At 40.4% G+C, this 14,500-nt stretch overlaps 1 protein-coding gene across 1 annotated transcript in view; it reads left to right on the forward strand.

Moving 5' to 3' along the window:
- ITGA1 (integrin subunit alpha 1) overlaps window positions 1-14,500 on the forward strand; it is a 129,537-nt gene that overhangs the window by 88,838 nt on the left and 26,199 nt on the right. The window contains exons 14-20 of the mRNA XM_043514359.1: window positions 479-733; window positions 2,696-2,826; window positions 6,074-6,240; window positions 6,548-6,684; window positions 8,430-8,540; window positions 9,156-9,241; window positions 9,438-9,573. Coding sequence (XP_043370294.1) covers window positions 479-733; window positions 2,696-2,826; window positions 6,074-6,240; window positions 6,548-6,684; window positions 8,430-8,540; window positions 9,156-9,241; window positions 9,438-9,573 — 1,023 coding nt within the window. The remainder of the gene's footprint in view (window positions 1-478; window positions 734-2,695; window positions 2,827-6,073; window positions 6,241-6,547; window positions 6,685-8,429; window positions 8,541-9,155; window positions 9,242-9,437; window positions 9,574-14,500) is intronic.

The raw sequence follows: 14,500 nt of genomic DNA on the forward strand, positions 1-14,500 counted from the left end.
ACTATTTCAGGGCTAGTAAACAACCCATACTTACCAAGTCTGGAATTACAATATTCAGGACAACTACCATTTGTGATCCAGAATAAACCTTGTTGTATCTTTCCAGTTCAGGAAACTTCTTTTGGAAAGAATCCTTGCAGTACCTTAAGGGGTTAAGTGGTTTAGTTAAAGACATTACACCATACAGACACTATTAGGATGCTGTGCCTTCCTACAGCCCATTACTTCAGACAGCTGTCACAGACAGACAAACACATTGCATGTCTCTCCTTTCCTGCTTAGAGTCAGCATGGCAGCCATAGTTTAGGAACCATAGCTTTTCACCATATATAGAATAATATTTTAACACCACATGGTTTCTTGAGTGATTTAACTTTGTATAATTTATCTATTTGTCTTGAGTGCACATGCTTTTAAAAGCCTGCTTTGCTGTAAAGTTGATGACAGTCCCTAAACATTACATTTATCCTTTTCACAGACAACATTTGAATATCAGATGAGCCTTGAACCTATGAAGCAAACTTGTTGTTCGTTGTTAAAGCACAGCTCCTGCAAAAATCACAAGAACGAACCTTGCGGTGCACGCTTTGGGACTGCAATTGCTTCAGTAAAGGACCTCAACCTTGATGGGTTTAATGATATTGTAATAGGAGCTCCTTTAGAGGATGATCATCGAGGAGCTGTGTACATATATCATGGCAATGGCAATAGTATAAGGAAAGAATATGCACAGGTAGGAGTCTGTGATATGGTGTACAAACCCCACACTGGGCTACAAGGGGTTAAGGGATTATTTTGGGCTCAGCCAGCCCTGCTTGGCCACACCGGCAGCAAATGCTCCATCTGCTGGAGGAATTAAAAGGCAGGGAATTAGCTCATTTAGGTAGCAGAGCTGAAGGTGAGCTGGGTGGCAGAGCAGAGCAGAGCTGAAAACTCTGACACAACTGCCCAAAGGGGCCCTCTGTGAGGGAAGGGAGGACCCAGCCCGGAGACAACTAGTGAAGGAAGTATCCTGTGGACATTGGACATTAGTAACCCCCTCTTACTTATTGTGATTTGTGTTTCCCCACCAGGGGAAAGCCTTGGACTAAGCTGATCCCAGGGCGGTGTCCAAGAGCAATAGGCCCAGGGAGGACAGCCTTAAATAGCCTGGGTTGTCAGATTACTGGTAGCCCAAAGGGCCCTGCGTCAGAGCCTGGTGGAGTGGGAGAGCCTAGGCTCCCCTCCCCACAATCCCCTTGGCAGGCAGGAGTTGAAGCCATGACCACTAGGCCACACACCCCAAGTGAGGACTATTACAGAGTCAAACATATAGTTTAGCAGCAGTTATAAGAACAGTGATAGGTTTCAGAGTAGCAGCCATGTTAGTCTGTATCAGTAAAAAGAAAAGGAATACTTGTGGCACCTTAGAGACTAACAAATTAGAGCATAAGCTTTCGTGAGCTACAGCTCCAATGAACTGAGCTGTAGCTCACGAAAGCTTATGCTCTAATAAATTTGTTAGTCTCTAAGATGCCACAAGTACTCTTTTTCTTTTTATAAGAAGTGTGTCTTAACAGACATATCCTTTGATTAGGGTGGACTTGTTACTCCTAGAGGGCTTGACCCAACTCCTATTGAAATGAGTGGAAGTCTTTCCATTTATTTTTGATTAAATCCTTAGTTTCTTTACTACAGCATCTGTGGCTCAATGGCAAGATTCCTATTGACTTCAGTCAGAGTTTGATAGGCCCCATTGAAGTCAATGGGAGTTTTCCCACTGACTTCAGTAGGGTCAAATTGTGACCTCCGCAACCTTGACAGCTTCCTTTTGAGAAAGCTAAGTACAGTTAAATTCATTCTGACTTTACTAAATTTTGACTATTATGATCTATTGTTATAAAACACTTTTTCTTATGTTTTATCATGTTTTCTACTGTGTTTTCATTAGAAACCTTCTAAATATGCTCTGTATGAATAGATAAAGGAGACACTTAACAATTCCTAAAAGAACCAGTGGTGTAGCTGGGCATTTATATTGTGCTCATCACCTTGGTAACTCTTCTAGAAGGTCTATAACAGGGGCGGCCAAACTTACTGACCCTCCGAGTCACATAAGATAACCTTCAGAAGTTCGAGAGCCAGGGCTTACCTGACGGGGCTCGGGACTTCAGCTCCACAGGAGATGCCTGCCAGGGCTTCAGCCCAGCTCCTGTTGAAGCCCTGAGCCCTGGCAGGTGTACCCCATGGAGCTGAACCCTCGAGACTCCCCTCCCCACTGGGCAGAAGCCCCGAGCCCTGGCAGGTTCACTCCGCAGGGTTAAAGCCTCCAGACTCCCCTCCCCACTGGGCAGAAGCCCTGAGCCCTGACAGGTACGCCCCATGGAGCTGAAGCCTCGAGGCTCGAAGCTCCTCGCTGGGCAGAAGCCCCTACCTTACCACCCTACTGTAAGACAGAGGTCCTGAGCTCTCCCTCCTCTCTCCCCCAGTCTGGTAGTGGAGAATGGGGAGGTGCATGTGGGGGCTCTGTGAGCCTCACTTTAATGGTAAAAGAGCCGCATGTGACTCACAAGCCATAGTTTGGCCACCCCTGGTCTATAATGAAAATGCAGTGTTAAAATTCTAAAAAGCCTATTCACACCCAACTTGTGCATCCTTAGTTTTTTGATATATGAGTTGTTGTGTACTACATAAAGCTATTAATTCTTTTTCACAGCGTATTCCATCAGGTGGAGATGGGGAAAAAGTGAAATTTTTTGGTCAGTCTATACATGGAGAAATGGATTTAAATGGTGATGGTCTAACAGATGTCACCATTGGAGGCCTTGGTGGTGCTGCCCTCTTCTGGTATGTATATTAAAAGCATTTGTTTAAAGGACAAAAACCTAATCACCTGTAGATGGTTGGATGTTCTCTGTTGGTAGATTAAAGGTTTCATGTTGACTGTTTTCCTTATTCCTGTACTGTTGTTGTATTAATTTAGATGGAATAAAAGAGCCTAAGGAGCCATAGGCATTAATATGACCTGAAACTTTCCAACATTAAACAGAGTTAAACAAGGTTCAGGGTTTGGTACACAGAGACCTCAGCTTACTTAGTATGTGCCATGGCAAACAAACCATTAAGCATCCTTTTAACCTTTTATTAAAGGTACAGAAAAATAAGGAAAAGCAGTTAAAGCATTTGAAATGCAAAGCCTTAAATAAGGTTTTCATTTTAACAACATTCCTTGTTCCCTGGAGAGAGTCTTTAGAAGGAATTCCCACCTCCACCCCATCCCCCTCCACACCTTGTTTGACAGTTTTATAGGTGGTAATAACTGTTCTCTTTGGGAAAAGAGATGGGCTGGAACTGGAGCTGTCATTGCTGCTGTTATTGTCCATCCTTTCCCATTTCCTAGAAGACACAACAAGTTGGACACACACACAAAAACGGGAGAGAAAAAAATAACAAAGAGAAAATACAGCTTCTCTCACTTGCAGCCTCACTTCTGGAGAAACACAAGCACTGCTCATGGTCTTGTCAGTCACTCAAAGACCTGGCAAACTTGTACCAACATTGGACAGTTTAGGGCATTGCATTTATCTTCCTGTTTCATGACAGAGGCTTAGAGCAGTGTTGCAAAATATATAGTCTTGGCCAACAAAGCCAGACTCTTGTTAGACAGAAGGAAAAAAGGAGAGGGATAGGAAAGAGAAGAAATAAAGTGGGTAAGGAAAAGAACATATAAGTCTCACATCCCAGGTAGTATTTGGGATTTAGCCAAAGCCAGTGGATGTGGTGATGTAATCTGGTTCCCCTCTCTCAAGTCTGATCTAGTTAGGACATCTTTCAGGATTAGGAGACAGTACGAGTAGCAGCCATGATAGTGAAGCTAAGCTCCTTTCACAGTCAACTAGCATCACAGTAGCTAGCTTTTCCTCTCGCAGGTTCTTTTTGAGGACCCCAAAAGGGGAATGATGAGCAGACTAGCCTGTCCTCTCAGTATTGTCCATCTAGTAGGCCTAGTTTCTAGCACACCAATTTTGGTTTACTGATTTTCAGTTCCAGACTTTTCTTGTTTACCAAGCAGGATCTTAACACACTCCTTGAGTTATATTAATAGGCCTTTTTGTTCAGACTAATTTATTTTTTCTGTCGCCTTTTTGCATCTTTTCCCATCAACATTTGTTATAGGTTATTGTGACATCTTTTAAACTTACGCTTACTTTTTACATTTGACCTTACAATTAGGGTAAATTTGCAGGCCCAATTATTATAGTAGTGTGTGTGTGTGTCCATTAAAATAATAGCACAAGTTAAGCACCTAATTAATTAACATACACACTCCAGATTGAAGGGTGGACTATTGCAGGAAAACGATATATCTCACCTGTGTTTGTACTTGTTTCATCTCATATTTTAGTATTAAAAATATTAAGATCCATAGATAATGTCTCCCTGAGAGGAGGAATAATGAAAAAATGAAACTTGCTATATTATAAAAGTAAACATAATTTTAAAATTTTTATCTAAACAAAAAGACCCTATTCTTTTAGAATGTAGGCAAAATAGATACATTTTGTAGGCAAAATAGATACAAAATACAACATTTTCACTGAACTAACTGTGGCTTAGGATGTAATGGCAAAATTAAGCATACATTACATCTAAGGTCAAAAGAATAAATAACAAATCCAGCACTTCCTGTAATAATAGTAATTAAACATATAAAATCCTGTTCTAATTTAAATGAACACCTGAGACTAAATTCAGTATTGGTGATGAGTTTGTGATTACTGTCTGAATGACAGCTAGTCTATTCTAAGCAGATCCTATATTTTGTTTCCCCATTTTTCTTCTTTCCCTTTGCAACCTACTTTTGTCTCATCCAATTGTCTTGTCTTTTAGGCCCCAGTTTCGCAATGGAACAACTCAAAGTGGGTAAAGTTAAGCATGTGTCTTTACAGGATCAAGGCCTTAGCCTGACTTCCTTTGGGGCAGAGACTCAATGTTAACAACCCCAAAAGTTCAAAATCGTGACTCAGACTCCAAAAATCATCAGATTTTCTTAACAATCATAAGAAATTTTAAAAATAATAAGTTTGGGGTCTTCTTATTTACATTCTGGCCTTTTAACCATTAAGGTGCCCTTGGGTTACATTTTCAAGCTTTCTTTGTGACTACAAGGACTAGAAACTTCCTTTTTGTTTTTAAATGACAGCTAAGATTCTTACCTTATCAGTGATCCCCAGGAGCTGGGGCTTTAAGCAAAATACCAAATATCACAAGACTCTTGACAAAATCATAAGACGTGGCAGCATGGGGACTGTCATTTACTATATATGCCTGGTACAACAGAGGCCTGACCTGGTTGAGGCATCAAGGTACTTCAACATTAGATAGGTTAAGTCATAATAGTGAAAGCAGATACAACTTCTGAAGCCAATGAAAGTTGTGCCTATTTATACTGGGCTGGATTGAAGTCAGTGAAAGTTTTCATAGACAAATCAGCATTGTCTTGTAAAAACAGAGAACAGAAATCATCATAACAAATAATCCTTCTCCCAAGACTTTGCCAACCAGAATTTTGGACTTAGAACTACTTTTATTTTTTGCTCTTAATACATTTTATGTTGCCGCAGTGTGGTTTTAATTTTACATACTTTGCAAACATCAGAAAAGTAAGAAGTAACAACCATTTTGGATAAAAATTTCAGAAGCTCCAAAATGACTTAGCAGACTAAGTCCCGTTTTCAAAGGTGACTTAGGCACTTAGGAGCCTAAGTCCCTTTGACTTGCAATGAGATTTAGGATCCTAAGTACCTAATAATCTCTTTAGAAAATGGGACTTAGGCTTCTGTTACTTAGCTGCTTCTGAAAATCTTATCCTTTGTGCATTTCAATGGAAGGTCTGAAGAGTATTCCAGTAACTGCTCCTTTTCCATTATACAGTATACCTTTATAGTATGTAGAGTGTATGTCATTATCTGCCTATATCACTATATGTATGTTCAGTAATGTACAGTATTGCACAGTTTGACAAGTTTGTTTTTAAAATGCTAAAAGATTTACATTATTTAAGTGTCTTCTTTCCTCTTGGTGTTTTCTGAAGGTCTCGTGATGTAGCTGTAGTAAACGTTACCATGAATTTCATACCCAATAAAATCAATATCCAAAAGAAAAACTGTAATATGGATAAAAGAGAAACAGTATGCATAAATGCCACAATTTGTTTTGAAGTCAGACTAAAGTCTAAAGAAGATACAATATATGAAACCAGTAAGTAGACAGCAAGTCATCGAATCTTTGCATGAAAACCTGCTCTATTTGCATTTAGGTTTGTTTTTTGGTTTTAGTAGGTTGGTTTGGGTTCCCTCCTCCCCCCAAAAAACAGCATGCAACCTTGAAATGATTATTTTTTAAGTTTGATATTCACAATCTATAAAAATATTAAAATTGTTAAAATTTTATTACAGTTTATTTTTAAAAAACAGCAAAAATAAATGGGAAGAAAAAAGAGTAGGGAGATGTCTATCTGCTTATAATCCTATCCACATAAATTTTATTATTTCAATTATCTTTGTAGGTATACAGTATTGGGCTACACTTGACTCACAAAGACAGATATCTCGAAGCTTGTTCATGGAAAGTCAAGAAAGGAAGATACAAAAAAATATCACTGTCAAAGGGTCAGAATGTATTAAACATAACTTCTACATGTTGGCAAGTAAATCATATAAAGTGGCTATATTTTCTCATTGTTACACTACAGTTATCTCTAAATGCATTTTTATTGCATTAATGCTAAAATAGATTAAAAAGGCTCCTTACATTCACGATCATTGTCAATAGCTGGTATACACATTATTAATCAGTTTCATAGTATTAATATTTCTTTGACTATATATTAAATTCTCCTAGCTCAATTTATTTTTATTTCTTTGTTATTTATATTTAAAATCCAAATAACACATTTGGGCTGAATTCATCAGCCATGTAAAGGATGGTGGTGATGATTTAGATGTGAGCAAAAGAGTCAGCTGGAAGATGTGAGATGAAAGTGTAATTTGCACATTGGTGCAATTCTTTGCTAGTGTAACTGTAATTAGGGATGGGACAGCGTATGTGTGAGATGACCAGAGCTAGACCTCTTTACTATAAAAAAATAAATGTAAAGCAGTTAGCAGTTCATTATGATCATTGGTTTTATAGAATCATTAGGGATTTACACTATTTCTATTCTACACTATTCTATTCTACACTATTACACCTATTCTTAAAACATCTAGGGCTGAATGCTCAAAAGGATTTCGGCACTGTCACACTGAGCCTAATGACTGGCCCAACTGACTCTTTAAAGGGGAAAGAATGAGATTGACTTTGTAGCCTGATGCTTGGACTACTTACCCAGGATGTGGGAGACACAACATCCAGTCCCCCTGCTCCAGTGATTCTTTCATTATTTATCCACAATGCAATTCCATCAACAGAAGAGACAGAGTGACTCCCTATATCAGAATATCCCATAGTACAATGGTTAGAGCACTCATTTAAGAGATGGCAGCTCCTCCACCTCTCGACCCCTCAAGCGGCTTGGTGTAAGCTCGCCTATGGGAGCCCAATCTGTTAGGCAGCCTGTGAGCACGTCTACTGCATCAGGCCTCTTGGGGAAGTTAGGGGACCAAACACCTTTCTTCCCATGGTCTGTGAATCACGCAAGGGCTTAGGTGGGAGATAGGCATCTGGACAGTCACAGGGAGGCAGCAGTGCACTTGCTTAGAAACACTAAGTGCCTAGGGAGCTTTTACAGCAAAAACTCAGGTGGCAGGTGAGTTGAGATGCCTACAAGGTCACTGCGAGTTTTGTGCATCGCAGTGATCCGAGAACTGGGACCTAGGCTCCTAACATAGGGACTTAGGTTCCTAACTCCTGTTGTGCACCCATATCCTAGCAACTCCACAGTTGCTTGCTGAAAAAATTACCCTACTGGTATATATGCATAACACATAGATTTGCTTGAACGTGCAATATGTGCAAGAATAATGGGCACAAATTCATCCCTGGCACAAAAGGGCACTCCATTCATGTCCATCGGCCTCCTATCTGCCTATTCCAGGGCTACCTTTGGTCCATTGAGAAGAATAAAAGTAACTGTAAATGTTGACGCATTTAAGATGATCTTGAATGATCGTGCATTGGTAGAGGGATGGACTAGATGTCCTTTTGTGATCCTATAGGACATGTATTTTGGAGGTTTTGGTTGGAAACAAGCTGGTCATCATTAGGTAACTACACCAAGTTGTTCCTTTTTCAGATATTTTTCCTATACTGTGGTTCTGATGAGAATGAGACTGAAAAATATTGCACTTGGGGGGTTCTCCATATTTATTCTCCTTTAGAGGCTTCCATACCAATGGTGGTTTTAAGAAAAAATATCATAATAACAGTTTCATTTATTTCATTTCTAGGACAAGCCTGATTTTCAGGACTCTGTAAAGGTTTTGTTGGAGTTCAATTTTTCCGACCCAGACAATGGGCCAGTTCTCGATAGTGACCAGCCGAACGCAGTGTATGAATATGTAAGTCATTAAGGTTCATTGCTAGTATCTAGAGTATTTAAGCTGAGATTCACCCCTCTCCAGACAGCTCCTCCAAGGCCTAGAGCTGGATGGCTTAGTCCATAAATTGGCTAGGGCTGGACAGTGAAGATGGAGGGGCCAGGCTGGGAGATGCATTCTCCCATGAAACCTCCATTGGTGGGGACTTTGACTTCAGTGGGATTTGAATCAGGTTGTGAAGCTCTAACTGAATTTTAAAGCTGAATGACCTGCCCATAGGACACTCCAGCGAAAGGAGGCAGAAGTATCTAGTCTACAAATTAGAGCAGGGGAATATGTCAGGACTCATTGGTACTCTTCACAGTTTTGCCGCTGACTCACTCTGTGATTTTGGGTAAATCACTTAACCTTTCTGTTCATCCATGTATAGGTATCCCTCTTCTGCAACTGGGTAATAACACCCAATAATTTCACAGGGTAGCAGGAGGCTTCATTAACTAATACCAACAAAGGTCTCCATGACAGTCAAACAAAAGGTGTTTTATAATGTAAAATAATGACTTGAAATGCTGATACTTAGATTTTGATTATACTTATAACAAAATGTGAATACAACTATCAATATTATTGTTGCAGATTCCTTTCACAAAAGACTGTGGAATCAAAAATAAATGCATTACAGATCTTGTTCTGATTATAACAACAAGTATAGCTGGAGACAGGTAACTACACTGAAACTTAATATAGCTGCCATGCTAATAAAATGGAGATCCAGTGTTCTAATAGAATACTGGTGATCAATGTTTTCTCAATCAAAGACAAAACAGTATGACAATAGGAAAAAGTTCCATTGCTTAATTTTTTTATCAGTTTGTAAAGTAAAGATAATTAACACAATTATTTTATTTTATTTTACAGTTCCTCTCCATTCATCATAAAGTCAAGCAATGATAAGTTCAGCGTGCTACTGTCTGTCAGGAATAAAAAAGACAGTGCCTATAATACCAGAGTCTTAGTACAGTACTCTCCAAACATTATTTTTGCTGGAATTGAGGTATAGATTTTTCAATTTATCACAATCTGGTGAAGAGATTTGAGCGGGTTGGTCTATTAAGCTGCTAAACTAGGGACATCAATTTAAGAATTATCATGGGACTAAAATTTCTTAGGCCAGTACAAACCAAGCACCATTATGGTCTTTAAGGAAATGGGTGAGAAACAGTACCGTTCAACTGAGGATGGTGTCGGAGCAGTGAAGATACATAGGGCCTAAATCTGCCTTCACTCCCACCAGAGAGACAAGCTGGGTGAGGTAATATCTTTTATTGGACCAACTTCTGTTGGTGGAAGGGACAAGCTTTCAAGCTTCACAGAGCTTTCCCTCATGTTCTTCAGCTTTAGCCTGGATGCTCTGGTTATCTTCTCCAAAGCTCATCCCTTCCATCAACCGAAGTGGGTCCAATAAAAGATATTACCTCACCCACCTTGTCTCTCTTATATCCTGGGACCGACACAGCAACAGCAGCAAAGCAAAGTCACTTACATCAGGAAGACGGTGTAACTCTTTTGACTTAAAGGGACCATATTCATTGGTGTAAGTGAAAGGAGGAATCAGTTCCATGAATGCAGTCTTGGAGGAGGCTCTGCATCATATCATCATATCATCATAGTCAAAGGGCAAGAAGGAGCACCTACAGCAGCAACAGTTGGGAAGAGGGGGATTATGAAATGCACGGGAAGGGGAGAATAACAATATGTGCTTTGCTGACATTCTGATGGCAGAGGTATGGGGAAGCACCTTATCAGTTAAAACAAATATTAATAATAAACATGTGATGACCTCAGGGCTATATAAAGTTAATGATAAACAATTCTGAAGTTACCAAGATGATTGGTTTGATTAGATGTCAAGAATTTAAAATGTTGTTGATCTATTTATCGTGGGCCTGCTTTTTAAAAATGTGCGTGTAATTATGTGCCTAAGTTGTATACACACTTTCCACCATTATATGTACAAATCAAGTATTTGTGCATACAAATGGCCAGTTAGATTCATGATTCATTGATTGCATGATTCCTGGCATGTATGAAGTAAATGCTAGATTTATATGGAGTCATGGTAATTGTGCTTGCAAGTAGGCATAATTGTGCATGCATTTTTGTGCATTCTGAGTATGAAACAAGAACATTATAGGAGAAGTTTAAACAAGCCAAGACAGCTGGGAAAGCAGAAGAATTAAAAGCATTGCACAAAGCAGTGAGGAAATTACAAATATTGGACAAGAAAAGTTTTGGAATGAAGAGACTCAACAACTGGCAGAAGCAGCAACAAAACAAGATATGAAAACGATATACAAAAAGGTTAAGTTGTATACAAAAACAATCAGGCCAATAATGCAAGTTGTCAGAAAGCCTCCAGTGAATTAACAACAAATGTCAAAGAGGTGATTAAAGTCTGGAAAGGAACTTTTTGACAAAATCATAGAATCATAGAATATCAGGGTTGGAAGGGACCCCAGAAGGTCATCTAGTCCAACCCCCTGCTCAAAGCAGGACCAAGTCCCAGTTAAATCATCCTAGCCAGGGCTTTGTCAAGCCTGACCTTAAAAACCTCTAAGGAAGGAGATTCTACCACCTCCCTAGGTAACACATTCCAGTGTTTCACCACCCTCTTAGTGAAAAAGTTTTTCCTAATATCCAATCTAAACCTCCCCCATTGCAACTTGAGGCCATTACTCCTCGTTCTGTCATCTGCTACCATTGAGAACAGTCTAGAGCCATCCTCTTTGAAACCCCCTTTCAGGTAGTTGAAAGCAGCTATCAAATCCCCCCTCATTCTTCTCTTCTGCAGACTAAACAATCCCAGCTCCCTCAGCCTCTCCTCGTAAGTCATGTGCTCTAGACCCCTAATCATTTTTGTTGCCCTTCGCTGTACTCTTTCCAAATTATCCACATCCTTCTTGTAGTGTGGGGCCCAAAACTGGACACAGTACTCCAGATGAGGCCTCACCAGTGTCGAATAGAGGGGAACGATCACGTCCCTCGATCTGCTCGCTATGCCCCTACTTATACATCCCAAAATGCCATTGGCCTCTTGGCAACAAGGGCACACTGCTGACTCATATCCAGCTTCTCGTCCACTGTCACCCCTAGGTCCTTTTCCGCAGAACTGCTGCCGAGCCATTCGGTCCCTAGTCTGTAGCGGTGCATTGGATTCTTCCATCCTAAGTGCAGGACCCTGCACTTATCCTTATTGAACCTCATTAGATTTCTTTTGGCCCAATCTTCCAATTTGTCTAGGTCCTTCTGTATCCTATCCCTCCCCTCCAGCGTATCTACCACTCCTCCCAGTTTAGTATCATCCGCAAATTTGCTGAGAGTGCAATCCACACCATCCTCCAGATCATTTATGAAGATATTGAACAAAACGGGCCCCAGGACCGACCCCTGGGGCACTCCACTTGACACCGGCTGCCAACTAGACATGGAGCCATTGATCACTACCCGTTGAGCCCGACAATCTAGCCAGCTTTCTACCCACCTTATAGTGCATTCATCCAGCCCATACTTCCTTAACTTGCTGACAAGAATGCTGTGGGAGACGGTGTCAAAAGCTTTGCTAAAGTCAAGAAACAATACATCCACTGCTTTCCCTTCATCCACAGAACCAGTAATCTCATCATAAAAGGCGATTAGATTAGTCAGGCATGACCTTCCCTTGGTGAATCCATGCTGACTGTTCCTGATCACTTTCCTCTCCTCTAAGTGCTTCAGGATTGATTCTTTGAGGACCTGCTCCATGATTTTTCCAGGGACTGAGGTGAGGCTGACCGGCCTGTAGTTCCCAGGATCCTCCTTCTTCCCTTTTTTAAAGATGGGCACTACATTAGCCTTTTTCCAGTCATCCGGGACTTCCCCCGTTCGCCACGAGTTTTCAAAGATAATGGCCAAGGGCTCTGCAATCACAGCCGCCAATTCCCTCAGCACTCTCGGATGCAATTCGTCCGTCCCCATGGACTTGTGCACGTCCAGCTTTTCTAAATAGTCCCTAACCACCTCTATCTCTACAGAGGGCTGGCCATTTCTTCCCCATTTTGTGTTGCCCAGCACAGCAGTCTGGGAGCTGACCTTGTTAGTGAAAACAGAGGCAAAAAAAAGCATTGAGTACATTAGCTTTTTCCACATCCTCTGTCACTAGCTTGCCTCCCTCATTCAGTAAGGGGCCCACACTTTCCTTGGCTTTCTTCTTGTTGCCAACATACCTGAAGAAACCCTTCTTGTTACTCTTGACATCTCTTGCTAGCTGCAGCTCCAGGTGCGATTTGGCCCTCCTGATATCTTTCCTACATGCCTGAGCAATATTTTTATACTCTTCCCTGGTCATATGTCCAACCTTCCACTTCTTGTAAGCTTCTTTTTTATGTTTAAGATCCGCTAGGATTTCACCATTAAGCCAAGCTGGTCGCCTGCCATATTTACTATTCTTTCGACTCAAATGCTGAACCCTGTAGTGGGAATGTGGATTAAAGATGTCTGCTGCTTTCATCAACTTCACAAAGGCATTTAATTTGGTTTGGAGTGAAGTATTGTGGAAAGTAGTAAAATCTATATGGAGTTCCAGCTTGGATAACCGCAGTGAAAAAAGTTATGTCTGAAGTCTCTTGTACTTCTGGTGGAAGATTAAGCATCTGATTCAAGTAAGAGGGGTGTAAAACAAGAGGGCATGGAATAACCAACACTATTTATCATGTTCCTAAATTATATGTTACAAATAGTAGATGAGATGGAGGATGCAATGTTGTGTGATTTAGAATTAAGTTCTGTAGCTTATGCAGATGACATTGTACAACCGCCAGACACCTTTGATTTAAATATGATACTCTTCACTACCATGGAAAATTGGTGTAGTTAACTTGGACTTAAAAGAAATGCCAAGAAGATGAAGTGGTTGCATCTTGTGAAATGGACAATAGATGAAGTGTTGAAATGCAGCAGTGGTGAAGCCATTGAACAAGTGAAATATTATGTGTACCTAGGAAGCTTGATCATTGTCAATGGTTCCATCAAGGTTGAGGTTAAAACATGTACTTTGGTTACCAAAGTGAAAATTTATCAAGTGAGTTTATTAACAGTAGTACTCTGGAAGTAGCTGCATTAAATGAAATGGATATCAGAAGGCTTTAGGCAGTAGAGATGAGAGTTCTTTGGAAGATGGCAGGTATAAAAAGTGGGATGATGTTAAAAGAAATGAAGTTAGGAGGAGAGAAGAATGTGAAATCAGAGATCATTATGAGATTGGTTGCAATCAAAAATATTAAATGGTGGGGATATTGGACAAGATAAATGGTAGAAATAAAGCCAAAGAAAATAATGCAAAACACAACCAGGGTCAGTCAGACCTAGAGGCTGATCAGACACTTGGTGACAGAACATCATACGTAGGGTCATGACCAAGCTGGGCTTAGTGGAGGTACAAATCATGGTCTGAAATGAATCATAGGACTGGAAGGGACCTTGAGAGGTCATCTAGTCCAGTCCCCTGCACTCATGGCAGGACTAAGTATTATCTAGACGATTCCTGACAAGTGTTTGTCCAACCTGCTCTTAAAAATCCCCAGTGATGGAGATTCCACAACCTCCCTAGGCAATTCATTCCAGTGCTTAACCAACTTTTGACAGTTAAGAAGTTTTTCCTAATGTCCAACCTAAACCTCCCTTGCTGCAATTTAAGCCCATTGCTTCTTGTCCTATCCTCAGAGGTTAAGAACAACAATTTTTCTCCCTTCTCCTTGTAACAACCTTTTACTTACTTAAACTGTTATCATGTCCCCTCTCAGTCTTCTCTTTTCCAGACAAACAAACCCAGTTTTTTATCTACCAACTCCCTGAGTTTGCTAACATCTGTCTTCTTGAAATCCACTGTCTTTATTTTGACAGGTTTCAGAGTAGCAGCCGTGTTAGTCTGTATTCGCAAAAAGAAA

This window comes from Dermochelys coriacea, chromosome 5, assembly GCF_009764565.3.
Source record: "Dermochelys coriacea isolate rDerCor1 chromosome 5, rDerCor1.pri.v4, whole genome shotgun sequence".
Classification (NCBI taxonomy): Eukaryota; Metazoa; Chordata; order Testudines; family Dermochelyidae; genus Dermochelys; species Dermochelys coriacea.